The 20,935-nt window shown below is 37.7% G+C and overlaps 1 protein-coding gene across 1 annotated transcript; it reads left to right on the plus strand.

Annotated features, from left to right (window-relative positions):
- The first annotated feature begins 1,314 nt into the window (after positions 1 to 1,314).
- LOC131963049 (inhibin beta B chain-like) lies at positions 1,315 to 20,250 on the plus strand. Its single transcript, XM_059328183.1, has 2 exons — positions 1,315 to 2,095; positions 16,720 to 20,250. Exons 1-2 carry the CDS (start codon positions 1,699 to 1,701, stop codon positions 17,493 to 17,495), a joined length of 1,173 nt encoding a protein of 390 aa, XP_059184166.1. The 5' UTR covers positions 1,315 to 1,698; the 3' UTR covers positions 17,496 to 20,250.
- The last annotated feature ends 685 nt before the right edge of the window (positions 20,251 to 20,935 follow it).

The following is a 20,935-nucleotide window of genomic DNA, read 5'->3' on the forward strand; positions in this document are numbered from 1 at the left end:
ATTTTTATGGTGAAGGTCTGGCAACCACAGCTGCCGGTATTTTAATCAGATAATTTTTTACAGTGTACTTTCAGAACAGAACAATTACAGAACAATTTGAGCCTGGATTTGACTGCATTTGTGTCAACAAACTTATGGAAAATATGTCATTGTTTGGAACAACTGATCAAGGAATCACATGCATTTTTAAAGTAGTTTGGTGGATGCAGAGCTGCACAAGCTGTTTCCTTCTGTTATAATTTAGGTTTTTAAATGCTTATTCTGCTGCATTTGGTGAAATGACACAAAATGACACAAAATGACTAAAAAAACACAACAACAGACACAAAAAGACACAAAATGACTAAAAAGACACAAATTAGACGACAGAATGGCCAAAAAAACCACAGAAGACACAAAATGACAAAAAAAACAAAAAATGACTAAAAGAAGACACAAAATGACTAAAAAAAGACACAACAGATACAAAAAGACACAAAAAAGACACAAAATGACCAAAAAAGACACAAAATGAGACGACAGAATGACCAAAAAAACAGAGAAGACACAAAATTACAAAAAAAGACAAAAAATGACCAAAAAAAGATACAAAATAAATTAAAAAAAGACACAATACCAGACACAAAAAGATACAAAATGACTAAAAAGACACCAAATTAGACGACAGAATGGCCAAAAAAACCCACAGAAGACATAAAAAGACACAAAAAAGACACAAAATGACCAAAAAAGACACAAAATGAGACGACAGAATGACAAAAAAACAAACACAGAAGACAGAAAATGACCAAAAAAGACAGAAAATGACCAAAAAAAAGATACAAAATAAATAAAAAAAGACACAACAACAGACACAAAACGACAAAAAAAGACGCAAAAAATGGACAAAATAGCCCAGGACTCCATAGAGTTAAACAGATTATTTTTTACAGTGTACTTTCATATCTTCAGATTATAGTAGTACTCTGTCTTTGGGATCCTCTAAGTAAAGTGCATTAGTGTGTTTTATTGCCCCTGCAGGAGTATTACAGAACAATTTGAATCCCTTTAGGGATCCTTTCTCCTCAGGGAGTGTCGCTGACCCCGCCCCCCTCCTCTCTGGCCCCGCCCCGCTGCTTTGACCCCTCTATATAAAAAAGTTTTCGGTGTGTGGCGGCTCCTGAGTCTCAGACGGCAGCATGGAAACGCTCCTCGGTGCGCTGAGCGGCACACCTCCCTCTCCTCCTCCTCACACCGGGACCAAACACGTCTAGAGAGCAAAAAGTGTGTGTGTTGTGTGTGTGTGTATGTGTGTGTGTGTGTGTGAGGAGGATGATGATGTGTCTCTAAGGAACAAACACATGATGGATTGAACTTTAAAACAAAATGTCCAGGTGGGATTTGACGCTTTGTGGAATATTTGGGAGTTTTGATGAATGAAACCATGACGCGTTTTCTTCTTCATCTGCTGTTTGTGTGAAGCTGCTCAAAGTCCAACAAAGAGTCCTTAAAGAGCGGAATAAAGAATGACCAAAGACACACACAGGACGATGTGATAAAAAAGATTTCACGCATCTTAAAGTGGATGGAAACAGTGCGTCAGAGCTGAGCGGAGCGCCGTTACGCATGGAGACAGCTCGGGACTGAGCTCCGCTTCCTTCTTGTTTTAACTCTGACAAAAGAGAGAAAAAAGTGATTCTACTCCTCCTCGAACAGAAAATGAGGAGCTGTCTTTTCCGGCTGGCACTCTTCGTGGCTTGCGTCCTCTCCATCCGCTGCACCGCTGCGCCAGGGACCGAGGCGGAGGCGCACACGGCGCCCCGGGACACCTGCGCGTCCTGCGGCGTGGCTCAGCCGGAGGACCCGGAGTCGGGCCGGCTGAACGTGGACTTCCTGGAGGCGGTGAAGAGGCACATCCTGAGCAGGCTGCAGATGCGGGAGCGCCCCAACATCACGCACCCGGTGTCCAAGGCAGCCATGGTGACGGCGCTGCGGAAGCTCCACGCCGGGAAGCTGCGGGAGGACGGCAGGGTGGAGATCCCCAACCTGGACGGACATCCGATGAGCAACGACGTGCTGGAGGAGAGCTCCGAGATCATCAGCTTTGCGGAGAAAGGTGCGTGATGGACACAGCAGAAAGTTTTTATGAAGAAGTTTCACCTCATTTCAATGAAATTTTTAAACATTTTTCACACATCTTCTGAAATCAAAGCGCAAAAAGTGACACCAGCTTGCAACAAACACAAGAAAAAAAAAAAGATAAACAGAAAAGTTGAAAAGCTGGCAAAACAAACAAATAAAAAGATACAAAAAGACACAAAATGACCAAAAAAGACACAAAAAGAGAAGACAGAATGACCAAAAAAACACAGAGGACACAAAATGACAAAAAAAAAAAAAAGACACAAAATGACTTAAAAAGACACAACAACAGACGCAAAAAGACACAAAATTCTGCTTCAAATATTCCCAGTTTTCCTAAAGCTTTCTAGCAGAGAAAGGTGCGTGATGGACACAGCAGAAACTTTTTCTCAAGTTTCACCTCATTTCAATGAAATTTTTAACATTTTTCCACACATCTTCTTAAATCAAAGTGCAAAAAGTGACATCAGCTTGCAACAAACACAAGAAAAAAAAGATAAACAGATATGAAAAGTTTAAAAGCTGGCAAAACAAACAAACAAAAAAAAAAAAACACAGCATCAAAATTCTGCTTCAAATATTCCCAGTTTTCCTGAGGCTTTCTAGCATTTTGACGAGTCGTCTGGATTTTTCCCGAAGTGCAGGTGTGTTTGTTTGTGTGTGAACAAACACAAAATGACAAAAAAGACACAACAACAGATACAAAATGAGAAGACAGAATGACCAAAAAAACACAGAAGACACAAAATGACCAAAAGAAGACACAAAATGACTAAAAAAGACACAAAAAAGACACAATAACAGATACAAAAAGACACAAAAAAGACACAAAATGACCAAAAAAGACACACAATGAGAAGACAGAATGACCAAAAAACAAAGAAGTCACAAAATGACAAAAAAACACACACAAAATGACTAAAAAAGACACAACAACAGACGCAAAAAGACACAAAATTCTGCTTCAAATATTCCCAGTTTTCCTGAAGCTTTCTTGCATTTTGACGAGTCGTCTGGATTTTTCCTGATGTGCAGGTGTGTTTGTTTGTGTGTGAGTGTAAGGCCTTTGTGTCATCGTTAGAAATTTCATTAGAAATGAGACATTCTGGTAGATTTTTGCAGTTTTTACAGAAATATAAAAGGCATCCTGCAGGGAGAGGAGAGCAACAGGATGGGAAATGCAGTTGAGGCAGAAAAGATCATGTTTCAGGAGCTGCTTTTAACCCCAAACTACATCAAACTGTATCACCAGACTGGACTCTGGAGTCATAAATGAGTTTAATATGACTTTATGAAACACTTGTTGTACTCATGAAACCCAATAAATGAAATGTGATGCATGTAGCTGATGAATCAGGTGACACACAGCAGCATCAGCCAGCTCTGCTGTCTCTCTGTGCATGTGTGTGTGTGTGTGTGTGTGTGTGTGAGAGTTAGAAACAACCCAGACAGTATGCTGATGTTGAACAGATGTTGAAAACCCGCCAAAATAAAAGCACACAGCTGCTACCTGCACGGTTTGGTGAAGAAATCAATCCCCAAAGCTGTTTTAATACTTTTTTTACACTCCTCTGCACTATAAAACAAATCCTAGTGTGTCATTATGTTCTAATGCTCACAGTGAAAGCGCCTCTGTTGGCCCCTAATGCCAATAACAAGTGCAGATTTAACATCCTGTCTGAGTATTTAGAGATAAATAAAAGGTTTTTATTTTGCACGTAGTTTTGCATTTGTTACACCTGTCAACAGACTTGTTGTCATCTTTAATGATCCAACACAGAATTGCAAGATTTTTTAATGTAGTTTGGTGGATGCAGAGCTGCAAAAGCTGTTTCCTTTTGTTATAATATAGGTTTTTAAACGTGGATCCTGCTTTTTTTTAATCAAAATTTACATCTCTGAGCTTGGATTCTGCTGTATTTGTTGCATCTTCTTAAACTGCTGTTTATAGATAAATTGAAGTTGCGATTTGGCAGGTAGTTTTACTTTGTCACGCCTGCCAACAAACTTAGAAAAGGACGATGGACGACAGAATCGCAGTAATTTTTAATGCAGTATGGTGGGTTGAGGGCTGAAAGAGCCTGTGAGCACCTGTGGACAAATGTGGAAATAAGATATTATTTCTAGAACGATTGCTCAAAGAATTGCAAGAACTTTGAATGTAGTTTGGTGGCTGTTTTGAAATAAGTCATAATTGGAATTTTGAGCCTGGATTTGACTACATTTGTGTCAACAAACTTTGGTGGATGCAGAGCTGCACAAGCTGTTTCCTTTTTTTATAATTTAGGTTTTTAAACGTGGATCCTGCTACTTTACATTGTCTCCTTAAGCTGCTGTTCAGAGAAGTTAAAAGATACATAACGCTTTTGATTTTGCAAGTAGCCTAACATTTGTTTCTCCTTTCTACAAACTTGGAAAGAGAACCGTTGATCACAAAATCGCAAGAATTTTGAATGTAGATTGGTGGATGCAGAGCTGCAAAAGCTGTTTTTCTTTTGTTATAATTTAGGTTTTTAAATGTGCATCCTGCTACATTTGGTGTCTTCTTAAGCTGCTGTTCAGAGTGTTAAAAGATACTTTTGATTTTGCAAGTAGCCTAACATTTGTTACACCTTTCAACAAACTTGGAAAGAGAACCATTCATCACAGAATCGCAAGAATTTTGAATGTAGTTTGGTGGATGCAGAGCTGAAACATGAGCAGGTCAGATTTTGGGGTTTCTTTCATTATAATTTTGTTTTTTGAGCATGCTGCATTCAAGTGAGGCAGAGAAAGTTGGACATTTGGCCTTCCTGGCTTCCACCCCAGTGTTGTGTTCACTTTCCTAGAAAACCAGAGTGCACACAAACATAAACTTGGGCAGCTTTGCTCGGAGTCGGCGGAGGTTTGCTCCCCGCTGAGAGCCTTTTAGTTTCAGATGTTTCTCTCTGTGGCCGCTGTGTTGCAGACCTTCCACCTCGGCTCTGCTCGCCTGCCAGTTGGCTGCGTTCACGGCACTGAGCGGCTGTCAGCGGGGACGTGGCACGGCGACAAGCCTCACAGGAACAATTTACTCTGAAAGGAGCTGAAAATGATCAACGACGCCACCTGCTCGCCCACGTGTGTCCGTCCGCTTGCTGCTCAAAGCGAAACATCTGCTTTCTACATCAACACATCCCTGCTACACTCACTTTAGAGCTGTTAGTGTGAGCGTGCATGTGTGTGTGTGTGTGTGTGTGTGTGTGTGTGTCATGTGTCAGAGTGTGGTAGTATTTGAGCCTTTGTGTTTCTGTCATGTCTTAATGTGTGTTTTCTGAGCAGTGTGTGATCCTCACTGTGTCTGCGTTGGCGTATACATGCATCCACATCCAGGATATTGTGTGTTTACGTGTGTGTGTGTGTGTGTGTGTGTGTGTGTGACATGGCAGGGTTGTGTTGAATCAGTCCCCTCAGTATAAGGTCAGAGCTTTTGTGTCGGCCGTCGTGCAGCCTGAATGCAGATTGACGGGCTAAACCCTGCAGCCTGGCACCCCATTAGAATTCACAGTGTGTGTGTGTGTGTGTGTGTATGAAAGACAGTGCGACTGGTGGTTTTGGTTTGTTAGTTTCCTGCATCCAGAACCTTTTTTTTTTTAAACTTCTAACAGCTTCGTTTCAGTTTATCACATGATCTTCATCATTAGTCATGTAAGTATTGGATGAACACAACACCCAGATGTCCAACTTTCTTTACAGCATTTGAATGCAGCATGCTTAGAAACCAACATTTTCATGAAAGAAACCCAAAAATCTGATCCACTCATGTTTCAGCTCTTCGTCCGCCAAACTACATTCAGAATTTGTGTGATTCTTGATTCTCTTTCCAGGTTTGTTGACAGGTGTAACAAATGTAAAGCTACATGCAAAATCACAACCGTTACTTTATCTTTAAACACTGTGAATGGCAGTTTAAGAGGACACACCAAATGCAGCATAACCCAGCTCTACATCCACAAAACATTCACACATTCATTTTTGCATGTTGAAGTCAAGAGAAAAAAGTAAATGAGAAAAAAAAAGTCGAAATCATGAAAAAAAAGTCGAAGTCACGAAAAAAAAGTTGATGTCAGGAGAAAAAAAAGTTGAAGTCATGAAAAAAAGTCGAAGTCACGAAAAAAAAGTTGATGTCAAGAGAAAAAAGTCCAAATGAGAAAAAAAAGTCGAAATCATGAAAAAAAAGTCGAAGTCACAAGAAAAAAGTCAAAATAATGAGAAAATTGTCAAAATAACGAGAAAAAAGTTGAAGTTAAGAGAAAAAAGTCGAAATGAGAAAAAAAAGTTGAAGCCATGAAGAAAAAGTCAAAATGAGAAAAAAAGTCGAAGTCACAAAAAAAAATGTCAAAGTCATGAGAAAAAAAGTCAAAATGTTGTATGCATCTTTTTAGACAATATCCTCCTCTTTCCAAGGGAAACAAATGTAAAACTATACCTGCAGAATCACAACTGTTTATTTATCTTTAAACACACAAAATTCTTGCTTGAAAATTCTAACAAGAATTATAACAAGAGCTCTCTATCCAACAAACTACATTCAAAATTCTTGAAAATTTAAATATATTCTTTCAACGTTTATGAACAGAGATGCAGTCAAAGCCAGGCTGGAAAAAAAGAAATGACACCAAATTGAAACAGCTCTTGCAGCTCTGCATCCACCAAACTCCAGTCAAAATTCTTGTGATTCTTTGATAAATCATTCTAGACAATGCAAAAACACAACCTTTAATTTATCTTTAACACTCCAGCTCTTGCAGCTCTCTGTCAACCAAACTACATTCAAAATGTCTGCATTTTTTGAATAGTTATTTCTAAATGAAGATCATGCAACATGGTCAAAAGCTCCAAAGCTACTTCACTTCCAGCTACTTTTAATAATATTTTGTCACCTCCTGTTTAATTGAGTGTGCTTGAAATGTTACTCGCCAGGCTTATTCTTATTCTTCCGTTTCTTCCGTGTGTTTTTTTCAGTCGACTACTCTTCCCAGAGTTTTGGCCGCATATACACTAAAAAGGTATCAAAATGACCGGCTCGGCCATGACAAGTGTGCTATGACTATTTTTTAAAGGTTTTCTTCAAACTGGTTTCAAATTATTTGGCAAAAAGACTCAAAAAAATCCCCCAAATATTACCGTATGGAGAGGCAAGAGTGGAGGACATCTTCACTAGAGTGGAGAGGGAGAGAAAAATTCAAAAAATAAATTTGGAAACTGCGCTTGAGGCAATTTCTTCTTCTTTTTTTCTTCCCGAAACACAAATGTAGACGTTCAGGAAGAACTGAGGATGCTCAAAGTGAAGTCGGATCAATGATAGGAGCTACGGTTTAGCCGAAAATGCTTTCTGTTCGAGAGGAATTTTCACCTGTTTTCTCCTCTCTAAGTGGAGTCAAATGTCACAGCAGCAGTTGATTGCTCTGCTCACACACACACACACACACACACACACACACACACACACACACACACACAGGTTTTCATAGATCACGGGGACTCCAGTTGTAATCATCACTTGTGGGGACCCGTTCTAGAGGTTGTAGAGAGCTGAAAAAAATTGAGTAAACTTGCCACAGCTTAGTTAACCTATACACGCCTTCAAACCTCTGAAATGATGAAGTGCTTTTTTAAATCAGGCTTTATGGGGACATCCAGAAAGACCAATAAACATGCTTTCAGGGTACATCATTTACATGAATTAGCATATTTCACATAGATTATTTGGTGACTAATTGGGACCTACTGTTACATAAAACAATGAAAATGAGACATGTTTAAGGCTTTTTAGTATAGTTCGCTGGCATAAAATGCCTCCCATACATACACACACACACACACACACACACACACACACACACACACACACACACACACACACATATACATACATACACACATACTGGTTTTCATAGATCACGGGGACTCTAGTTTCAATCATCACTTGTGGGGACCACCCTTTCTAGAGGTTGTACAGAGCTGGAAAAAAATGAGTAAACTTGTCATAGCTTAGTTAACCTATGCACGACTTCAAACCTCTGAAATGATGAAGTGATTTTTTAAGCAGCATATTTTACATAGATTATTTGGTGACTAATTGGGACCTACTGTTATATAAATCAATGAAAATGAGACACGTTTAAGGCTTTTTAGTATAGTTCGCTGGCATAAAATGCCCCCATACACACACACACACATACACACACACTTTAAATGTGTTACTTTTGAATTGAAGGGAGTAACTCCCTTAAAGAAAAAGAGAAGGAAGTGGAGTCTTATTAACCCCAGCATTTAACCATTTAAACGTCAAAGATATGATCATTCAACTTCCCTTCATTACTTGAGAAAGCCTAAAAACCAGAAGCGAGTCAGCGTTTTGGGACCACAGATTTCCAGTGAAGCTTCATGCAGGAAACCCAGAGTTCTGCAACGAAACATGAGTTAAAATAAGGCGGTTATAGAAATGAATGTCTGATTTAAAAGCCTATTTTAGGACGTTTTGAGATGCTGAAGTAAGCACAGTGCAGCGTATTTATTCCTCACCAAACATTTGTCACCAGAAAGAAATCAAAACCTAAATATTTGCTGAACGTAACCAGGCAGAGCAGCTGCTGTCTCTCTGTTCCAGTGATCACTTTTTAGTTCAGTTTAAAAACATTGCATGTTTTCCTTCCACTATATGTCAATTACAGCTTTAAACTGATGCCAGAACGTGTTTCTGTTTGTCCTCAGCTGTCCTCTGGCTCTCTGGACTCACTTTTATGATGCAATAAATAGGTTTCCACTCTGCAATCCAAAAATGTTTCACTGCAAGGAAAATAAATTTGTGATGGAAAATGTTTTATTGGTCATCAAAAACTTTAGTTTGGTCTTAAATCTCTGTAAATAATGAGCTTCAGCTCTACAGCAAACAAAACTTTGGATTTAAAGGAAAAACTTTTGGATTTGCAAACAAATGGTTTGGATCTTCAAACAAAACTTTGGAGAGTAGAACTTTAGCATCTTTTTTTTTTTTTTTGTCGGTCCCATCCATTAGATTTACACTGCAAAAACCAACGGACAAAAATGAGAAATAAATAACTAGAATCAAGCAAATACATGCTCAAAACAAGTCAAATTATCTGCAAGTGCAGAAAGTAAATGCTTCTTTGTAAGAATTCTTCAAATAAGTAAAAATATCTCAGCACTGGAAAAACCAATGATGTCTTGAAATAAATCCAAATCTACTTATTTTGAGTAATTGTGGCTTGAATAGCCCAACTGTAGTAACATTAAAATAAACCAATACTTGAAACAAGCACGTTTTGGTGATAGAAAATGCTAAAACTCTCAATTGGAACCAATATTTTAGGTAAAAACTCACCATATTCAACAGTTGAATAGATTGAAAAGCATGAAAAAGCTGCTTTCAACAAGATAATTAAATAAGCACATAATAATACTATAAGCACATAAAGTTATGGTCAGTAGGTAAATTATACTCATAATTAAGATACTATTGCTAGAGATAAGAAGAAAATACTTGGTAAGCTTCATGTTTTTTGCAGTGTAGCTCGCAAAACAAACAAAAAAAGGATTCTAAAGCAAAACTTCTATATTTGCAAAAAACTTTGGATTCAAAAGCAAAAATGTATAATTATTTTCTTTACAGTGTAGGTCCCGTCCATGAGATTAAGCCATACAGCAACCAAATTTGGTTCAAAAGCAAATCTTTTCAATTTGCAAACATCATTTTTGGATGTGCAAAGAAAAACTTGCAAAGAAAAACTTTGCAAACAAAAATGTTGGATTCAAAACCAAAACTTCTGCATCTTTTTTCTGCAGTGTAGGTATTTTCCACAGTTCAACAGCAAACAACATTTTGGATTCAAAAGTAAAAGTTTTGGATAAACAAGCAAAAGTTTTGAATTTGCAACAAAATTTTTGGATCTTACAACAAAACTTTTGCAACGTTCTTTTGCAATGTAGGTCAACAGTAAAACACACTGCAAAAATGTGTGTCTAAAAACAGATAAAACAGTAAATCTGAGGGAAATGATCTTGCTGCATGGACAGAAAATTTACCTTGACAAGATTTCTTAAATTAAGATTATTAAATCTAGAAATAAGCATGTTGAACACTTAAAATAAGAAATTAACTCTTAAAACAAGATAAATTAAAGCTGCAAGCAGCGATGAACTGGCCCGAGCAGAGTGACCTGATGATTATTTGTTTCTTACAAGATAAAAAAAAAGTTAGATTTAGAAGTGTTAGATAATTTATCTTGTTTTAAGAGTTAATTTCTTATTTTAAGCGTTCAACATGCATGTTGAACAGTTAACACTGCCTGTTTCGAGGAATTCCTCAGCGCATTTTTCTTCAATCTGCGTATAAATAACACAATTTTAGAGCAAAAAACACTCAAAATTACCCAAAAAAGACACAAAATTACCCAAAAAATATGTTAAATTAGAAAATAATATGTAAAATTAAGCAAGATGACACACAAAAAAGACACAAAAAGATAAAAAAAAGGATGTAAAATGACAAAAGAAGACACAAAATGACTAAAAATATATGTTAAATTACAAAATAATATGTAAAGTTAACCAAAATGACACACACACACACACACACACACACACACAAAACCCAAGATGACCAAAAAGGATGGAAAATGACAAAAAGACACAAAAAGATAAAAAAAATGATGTAAAATTACAAAAAATATGTAAAATTTACCAAAATGACACACAAAAAACCCAAGATGATCAAAAAAAAGTAAAATGACAAAAGACACAAAATGACTAAAATAAATACGTTAAATTCCAAAATAATATGTAACATTAACCAAAATGACACACAAAAAACAAAATGATCAAAAAAGGACGTAAAATGACAAAAAGACACAAAATGACTAAAAAATTATGTAAAATTACAAGAAAATATGTAAAATGATAAAAAAAAATGACACACAAAAAAACCAAAATGACAAAAAAGACACAAAATGACCCAAAAAGACTTCCAGTAGTGACGTCGTCCTTACTTTAAGTGTTCAACTTGCTTATTTCTAGATTTAATAATCTTAATTTCAGAAATCAAGATCATTTCCCTCAGATAGTGTTTTTATCTTGTTTTTAGACACCCTTTGTTGCAGTGTACAACTTACAAAAGAAAGGTTTTTGATTCAAAAGAAAACATTTGGGATTTTCTCTTCTGCATTAATGCATCTTTTAAAAAAAAAAAAAAAAATCTAAATCTGTTTATTGAAGGATTTTCAGTACATCAAAAGTTAAGTTAGCACATTGTAGCACAATTAGCACCAAGGTGTCCAGATAGATATGGATTATGTAATATAACTTAAAGAGAAACAAAACACAGAAAACAAACAGAAAACAAAAACCAAAAAAAAAACCCCAAATGTAACGATATACAGAAAAGAAGGAAAATATAACAAACAAATAAAATCTTCATATGTAAAATAATCCCTCCCTAGTCACTGCCAATACACTACAATAATATGAGCACTTTGCCACATCTAAAGCCTGCGCTAAAAATAAGCAGAGCACTTAGCTTTATTAATGCATCTTTTAATTACAAACATATTTACTTGCAATGACAGATTTTTCAATTGCATTGCAATTTGTCTAGTCAAGCTTGCGTTTGCATAATAAAGACACGTAAATAAGTCCACACGTCTCCATCTCGTCCTGCCGCTGAGTTCATCTAGTGGTGGAGTTCTTGTGACGAGTCTCCTCATTACCATCTCGGACAAAGCAGCTGCTCGTCTGTGACAAATGAATTCTCTCTCAAACCGCCAATTAAGCGTCCTCCTCTGTGTCCGTGTGAGGCGACCACTCCCCAACAGCCGCCGACACATTCAGCAACACTTTATATCGACGTGACTTTGATCCCGACACTTCTGAACAAGTGAGCAGGTCACTTTTAACACTTTGATAGAGTGCCTGATGACAGACCTGCAGCTAACCTGTTCTCAGGCACTCAGCTTCTTGATTCTGGTCTTGTCTGGGTGCTCGCGGCGCTCTAATCTGCAGCGGCGTGTGATCTGACATCCCGAGCTGCTGAGTAATGACTCGGAGATTACCTCGTCTCCTGATGGATGAGGTAATGCGTGTAGAGGCTTGCCAGCAAAGTCTGCAGCCTCTCACATATTTTCTGTACATTTCTGCCGTGCATCCTGAAGGCATTTCTAATGTCAGCTTTCTTCTTAAACCCCTCCGATGCACATTCAATGTTTTCAGCCACGAAATCTCAAGTTTGCACGTTCTGACTGTCAATTCCGAGTCATCGGGGTCGGCTGTCAGAGTTTAGGAGGTTCAGACATGATGAATGACTCTCATATTCATCACCTGACAGCTCTCAATCGGCTCTGCCCTGGTGCTTCTTGGTCCACCACTAAGTTAGGGTTCGTTATACATATATATATTTATTTATTTATTTATTTATTTATGGAGTTTATAATCGAAGCTAAAAGCCTCTGAAAGCTCTGTAGCTAGTAAGCTAGTGGCAGTTCTAGACTAAGGTTATTATATTTAACGAAAACTAACAAAAATAACGAAAACTAGAATTGAAAAAACATTTTTGTTATCTGAAATACAAATAAAAACAAGAGTTTTTAAAAAAACAAAAAAACAATAACTAACTGAAACTGTATTGTGTGGTTTCAAAACTAACTACACTCGAACCAAAATTGAAAACACCCGGAACTGTAAGAGTTGATCACCTTATCGGGGCTGAGATGGATAAACCAAAGGACATAAAGGCAACATTTATTATGACCTCTTTGAATCTGGCACCCAACAAATACCCCATACAAAAAAACTCAAACAAACACTAAAACTAATAAAAACTAAGCTAAAACTAAGCATTTTTCAAAAGCTATACGAAAACTCGCAAACTCATTCTAAAAACTCATTAAAACTAACTGAATTTGAAAACAAAAATTCACAACAAAATTAAAACTAAAACTAATGAAAAATCCAAAACTATTATAAACTTGTTCTAGACCAATTCAAATGGGGGGCCTGGATGAAGTTTGCTGTTTTTTTGTTTGTTTTGTTTTGACATTTTGTAGATTTTTGTATTTTGGACATATGTATGGCGAACACTTGTATACCCTCTTATTGTCAATATTTTGTGTAAAGCGCTCCATCCTCTGAATGATCCAGGTGAAATTGGGCTCATTGAATCCACAAAAGTCTCAGCTTTCCAGTCTTACCCAATTTATGTAGCTCACAGACTGTTTAGGGACCCCAGGATGTAGAAATATTCACATACAATACCCATTAAACCAATTTTCATTCAGATATCTTGAGGTCAGAGGTCAAGGGACCCTTTGAAAATGGCCATGAAAAAACTTGGGCTCAGCTTTCCAGTCATGCCCAATTTATGCAACTCATAGACTGTTTAGGGACCTCAGTATGCAGAAATATTCAAATACAATAGGACAAAATAACACATTTTACTGCATGAAAATGGCATGTTATCAGCATAAAGTGGGCATGTCTGTAAAGAAGAGATTTGTGGGTACCCATTAAACCAATTTTCATTCAGATATCTTGAGGTCAGAGGTCAAGGGACCCTTTGAAAATGGTAATAAAAGAAATTGGGCTCAGTTTTCCAGTCATGCCCGATTTATGCAACTCACAAACTGTTTAGGGACCTCAGTATGCAGAAATATTCAAATACAATAGGACAAAATAACACATTTTACTGCATGAAAACGGCATGTTATCAGTATAAAGCGGGCATGTCTGTAAAGAGGAGACTTATGTGTATCCATAGAACATAGTTTCATACACGTATGTTAAGGTCAGAGGTCAAGGGACCCTTTTAAAGATGGCCCCCTTCCTGACAAGATGTGGTACAAATGGATTCCTTAGATCTTCTTGTGTCGTATAATTCAAATATATTCACTCCAGCTTTAAAACAACCCGATACAGCCTCTTTAAGACATGTAAGGGGGGCCTGAGAGGGGCCAGGCTTATAACATCCCAAGATTAAGTACCGAAAATGTAAAACACAGAAGATTAAGGAGCTTCTAGTTCTGTTTCAACACACCATCAATAACCCTGAAGTACTCTCAGAATATTTACAACATTAAAACTTAATAGGAGCACTGGCTCTGCAGAACGACACAATAAAAGCCCAATAAATGGAGAGATGAAGAGCAAACACATACAGATAAGAACTTTCCTTTAAGCACTTGTGGTTTTCATTATGTGAAGGAAAGTAGCAGGAGAAACAGGAGCAGGGTAAAAACTTGTTTCTGACTACAGATGTTGGAGGAATCTGTGATTTTTGGCTCCCTTTTAAACCTCTGAAGTCCAGGAGATTTTGGTTCTAACTTCTCAAATTCCTATGCATTAATTTCTGTCTCTGTTTATCATCTTTCAGTCTGTCCTTACATCACATGCATGGCTCCTTTTTCTCCACACAAACTTGGCTATCAGTCAGATTTTTCATTTTATTTTAATTAACAAAGTATAAAGCTGCCAGGAACCCAAAATACAAACAAAAGACACAGGTTTTTATGGAAATGTAGCATTTTTTAAATTACAATTCATACACACAAAAACAGCAGAAAAGATAATAAATAATAAAACTATAAGACAGTCTATTTGCATGTTAATTAAAAATAGTAATAGTTTCCATCGTAGAAATAAATCCTATGATGCACTTTCAACTGGCTCATATCATATATAAATAAAGTTTTTTCTGTAAATAAAACATGTGTATTTTCAATAAATAGAGGGTTAATCATTCCACAAACAAGCTGATGGTCCCCAGATGAAAAGCCTCAGACCATTTGCAGTCTGCTGGTAGCAGAAGCAGCTAATGTGATGTAAATGGTTTTTCTTGCATCTTCATTCTTGCAGTTTGTTGCTGCGCTGCCTCCCGCCCTGCGACGTGCTCTCAGGCCTCATTGTGAGGACAGTTAGGCTCCATAAGATCTCATTTTCAGGCAGCATTCAATGCAAAGTCTTTGAACCTTTGTGTGCCGCTCTCTTAAGCCCCCCCCTCCATCCTCCTCTCCTTCTCATATTTGGGCCAATTCGGAGGCCAAGTGGCCCGGCGCCCAACGCCTTCCTGTCACAGTCTGCAGGATCTGTGCTGCCACCCTGAACCGAGGGGAGCCGGGGCCTGTCCAGCAGCACGTCTCTCTCGATTCGTTCACGATATAGGACAATTTGACATTTGAACAATTCCTCATTACTTCTTTAACAGTAAACCATAAGAAAAAAGCTGAATCATTCATTTCTAAACTCTGAATAACTACTTAGAATAACTTAAGGTTATTTTTTACTTTAATCTGACATAAAGTTTTTTTCCCATTTTTAAATTATTTCTTTTGACATTTTTCTTTTGGTATTTTTGATATTTAAGTTTTACTGTAAGAAACAAAAAGTTATTTCTTGTAAATTTATTTCATTTTACAGTTTTTCAGTTTTTTTCTATATTGAGTGCAAATGCCATTATCGTTGGACATTATGGATTTTTTTTCTTTACAGTTTTATTCATTTGCTTAATGGTCTTGAATGTTAAATTACAAATATTCATATTGCTGAATGTGAAATCAAGGCACATGTCTGTTTTCTTACAGCAAAACTTTGAATGTAATGTAAAAATAATAATAAAAGAAAACGTCAAAAAATGGCAATAAGGCTGGCATCCAAAAAAAAATAAAAAAAATAAAAAAATATATATATCCATCCATCCATTTGCATCCAAAAATTAAGAAATAAATATATATATATAAATATATATATATATATATGCATCCATCCATTTTCCTCCGCTTATCCGGGGCCGGGTCGCAGGGGCAGCAGGTATTCCCTAAGGAGGGCATTCCAGACGTCCCTCTCCCCAGCCACAACGTCCAGCTCCTCCTGGGGAGGTGTATATATATATATATATATATATATATATATACACATATATATCTATATCCATATATCTTGACTTTAATGTCCCCTGTTCTTAAAAAAGGTTATTTTTTGGTGCTTATTAAAAGTCTTGTCCTTAAACTTTCAGTGCTACTTTATTAACCCTCTGGAGTCACCAAAATTGCCAAAGCATGACTTCTTCATGACATCCAGACTAGAAAACAAAGCAGCGTGGAGCCCTACTGTAAATTTACCTCTAAAGTTCTGGCTGTAAACTCCATGAGGCCAGTTTCAGTTTGATGATGATAAACCAAGTCAAACTGGAGACAAGCTCAAATATATTTAGTATAAAATGATAGAACTGGATGGAACCCTCTTATATGTTAGATTTGACACCTTTGTTCACATTTGCAACATTTAAAATTCTTTATTGAGCATGATCGTGTTTTGAAAGTAAAAAAGAGATTCAAAACCACATTTTATGTTGTTTTTTCTTTGTTTCTTTTGGGTTCAAACTGTTGATCCAGTAAGTCAGGATGAAAAATTATCACGTCATATAGGTGAAGTTGTGCTGAAAAAAAAATCGACCAACATGGCATTTAAACACTTTTTAAGTGGTGTATACAGGCAGGATGAAAAAGATTCCAAAATTGACAAAAACAGCCCAAGACTCCATCTAATTAATAATCATCCCTCTCATGTTTTCAGATGAAATGGTGACGTCCAAGTCCAGCCTGTTCTTCCTGATCTCCAGCGAGGGGAACCAGAACCTGTACGTGACGCAGGCCACCCTCTGGCTCTACTTCAAGCTGCTGCCGTCTCCTCTGGAGGGGCGCCCGCGGCGAAAGGTGACGGTGAAGGTGTACTACCAGGAACCCGGCCTCGGCAGCAAATGGAACCTGGTCGAGAAGCGCATGGAGCTGAAGCGCAGCGGCTGGCACACCTTCATGCTGACCGACGCCGTCCGGTTGGTGTTCGAGAAGGGCGATCGGCGCCAGAACCTAGACGTGCGCTGTGAGGGCTGCGAGGAGGAAGGCGTCGTACCCATCCTGGTCAACCACAACGACGAATCCCACCGGCCATTCCTGGTGGTGCAGGCACGCCAGGCCGACAACAAACATCGTATCCGTAAGCGGGGACTGGAGTGCGACGGGAGCAGCAACCTGTGCTGCCGCCAGCAGTTCTACATAGACTTCCGGCTCATCGGCTGGAACGACTGGATCATTGCCCCGTCGGGCTACTTTGGGAACTACTGCGAGGGAAACTGTCCGGCCTACATGGCGGGCGTCCCCGGTTCGGCTTCGTCCTTCCACACGGCCGTGGTGAACCAGTACCGCATGCGTGGCATGAGCCCAGGCTCCATGAACTCCTGCTGCATCCCCACCAAGCTCAGCACCATGTCCATGCTCTACTTCGACGACGAGTACAACATCGTGAAGCGGGACGTTCCCAACATGATCGTGGAGGAGTGCGGCTGTGCTTGAGTCCGTTCTTTATTTAAGGTGGAACTGAAGAACTTTCACAATATCACAACAAAAAAATGAATATAGAAACAGAATATTTATGGACGACAGAGAAAACATGCGCACACACAACCTCATCCACACATATCTACACACTCATGTATGCCTGCACAGAAACTTGTATATATATTTATGTTTGTTGATATATTTCATTATATTCTCTGGTGGATTCGGTCTCCTTCAAAGGGACGTGAAGAGTTCTCCTCCAAATCTTTAAATATCCACTTTGGTAAACAATCAATTTCTGAAGTTCTTCATGAAATATCTAAAAGATAGTGAGGATCTTATGTAACCTACTAGCCTTTGCAAAGCTACGATTAGTCGCGTTGTTAGAGTTTTGAAGTGGGTATCTCGTTTTGGAATTAAACTCTTCATGTTTAGAACATATAACCCAACCTTGAGTCTCCAGAGGAGCCTTACATGAGTCACAAAGAAGGTTTGGGGAAGATTCAGCGATGCCTCTTACAAGAGCAGTGTGTGCAAACACTGAAAACGTTTAACACATCAGTCACCAACGCACAGCACTTCTGGCCAGGAGTCACATTCACACTAGAGAAACTTTGTTCCACGATCAAAAGAGGCTTCAAGCTGATACGAACATTTGGACGCATCCAGCAAAAACATAATCCATAGAGACTTTTCAAGAAGGTTTCCACTGACACTGTCACCAAACCGTGAAATAATCCTCTAAACTAGAAGGTAGACCTGCAAATGTGAGCTGGTTTCCAATCATTGATATGCATCTCTTCACAGCTGTGGATCTTCTCTTTCAATTATCGTTATTGGTGAGGACACACGTTTCAAGCAACCTCTGATCATATTTCTACAGGTCTTGCAGATCTTTAAATGTTGTGTGTAGGAATGGATGTCCTGACTTCTCGTTTAAGTCATTCGCGCAATCAATTTTTCCGGAAATTTAGAAACTTGTAACTTTAAATTGCTTGATTTTCTTGCTCTCCTCAAAATTGTGCACCAATTAGTTTTTTGACAAGTCAGATTTGGATCTTGCACTATGAGATATTACATCATATTGCTGCTCAGCAAGATAAAAAAGGATTGGTAATATTTTGAGAGCACAATTTAATATTTGAGGAAATGGTCCAATGGTCCCCCACTGGAATCTGAGCTAATAACACAAACCACCTGGACCAAACGTCCACCCTTCACCTCAGTCTTTGAATCAATAAAGTCAAATAAAATATATTCCAAAGGACGGCATCTTCCAATCATGGTATGGGTTAAACAAATACTCTTTTACAGTGTGTGACCAGGAATCAGGTTGTCCTCATGAACAGTTCATAAGATATCCTGCGAAAAAAAGTAATACGCTGATGATGAAGCAACGTTGAAATTAACGTAGAATGTCTGTCGGATGGGGAGGTCAAACCCGGTCTTTCAACCAGGAGACTGGTGTTCAAGTTTTTTAAGCCTAACCCTGTTGTTTTTACCAAACTATAACGTAGTGTAACACAGGTTGACTTTACAGAACATTCAGTGTGTTTACATGTACAGTTTAATCATGCTTAAAAATCGATATTGGCGTCTAATCGGACTTCTGTCCTTGTCCCAGTTTACATGCAACTGAGAAAAATGAATAACTGACGGGAACATGTCCTCCTCCTCAACACTGGGTGGGCGATATACATCGTTTCAGCAACTTAATATGGCGCCCTTTCTGTTGACCTCAGTTTGACACTTTGCTACTGACCGTAATCCTAATTCGTTTTTTTAAAGTGTCATGTAAACACACTGATTGACTCTTTGTTTGTTTGACCACCCCTCCCACTAACTTGAACGGACTTTTGCGCTCTTTATACTACATCCAGAGTCTGGCTGTGACAAAAGTAGGGATTGTACAGCAGCATTCGTCTCTTCTCAGCAACGTGATGCAAACAGCACTCATCAATTACTGTAGAATATCATTCAAATCCATTGTAAAAGTTTTTGTAGGAAATCATCAAATTCCAATCCATGCAGGGGTGACCTCATTTTTATCAGTTAACATTCCTCCAGCTTCAGATTTGATCCTTTACAGTTCAAATAAAATAAGAAAAGAAACCTCTCATTTCAGTCAGTGAAAGTGAAAAGTTGCCATATTGTTCAGTTTAGTGATGGTGTAGCTTCGCACCCCGACACACACTTTGATAGCACTTGCAGATTGAAATGCCTTTAACGAGCCCTGAGTGGCGCACCATTGCCCACGGTCCTTCTAAAAGAAATAAGTGCCGCATGAGCTATGCAATGTATAGTATTTACCCGTAGACCAGACAAGCTGAACTTTAGCTCTTCTGACCAACTATCACCAATACTTGAAATGTAAGTGTGGCGAGCAGGCGGGCAGGTCGGGCTTCGGTGAGAAGGTGGAGAGTTTCTGTGATTGATTGAAAATGTGTTTTTGGTGGTCATGTGACAGAAAGACTTGACCTGATCCAGTGCCACTTAAAAATAAATTCAAGCTGTTTTGAATTGTATAATGTGCATAAGCTTATAGCTCTGTCTAATACTAGTTGCATCACCGGGTAAAACGTAAATAAGAACAGAATGCAAAGTATATTTACAAAAACAAAAGTTAATCAGTTTGAACATAAAATGTACTGTCTTTGTGCAGTTTATTTGACTATATGTCATTTAGGATCACCACATTATCACATTCTGTTTTATTCACGTTTTAGACAACTTTTTTGCAATCATGGTTTTAGTTATAAGCACCAAAAATATTTATAATGCTTTTGCCTATAATGCAATGCCTATAATGCATTATAAGCACATTTATAAGGTGTAATAATATGCTTGACCTCATAAGTCAATAAAAGCACTTTAGACTTATGAATATTGTTATAAAGCATTTTGAATGTTATTGACTAACTATACAGTAATATAAACAGATCTGTTCATAGCTCTTTATAAAAAAATAATAATATAAACTCATCAGTATCCATAATAATTTGTAGCATAAATGGTTAAATCATATTCTGCCGGTATTGCTGGTACTTGTAAAAAGTATTATAAAGCATTATGAATGCTTTTAACTGCTTATAACTATAATCATACAGTGCTATGTCCAGATTATAACACATTAAAAGTGTGTTTATAATGCATTATAGGCATGGGCTTTATAGAACATGTTACCATATTTTGCAAATCTATGTCTATAATGTATTATAAACACACTTGTACATGTGTATGACTTTATATTACTGTATAATTAGTTATAAACACATTATTAACATTTCTTGTGCTTTATAACTATATTCATAACACAGTATAAAGCATTTCCTTTGGCTGAAGTATTTTGATACTTGATATAATAAGTCCTTTTAAAAGACTGTTATCAAGCATTATTAATGCTTATAAGTGCTTATAAAGTGCTATAAGCAGATTGTAACATATAAGTGTGTTTG

Source organism: Centropristis striata, chromosome 24 (assembly GCF_030273125.1).
Source record: "Centropristis striata isolate RG_2023a ecotype Rhode Island chromosome 24, C.striata_1.0, whole genome shotgun sequence".
In the NCBI taxonomy this organism is placed as follows: Eukaryota; Metazoa; Chordata; class Actinopteri; order Perciformes; family Serranidae; genus Centropristis; species Centropristis striata.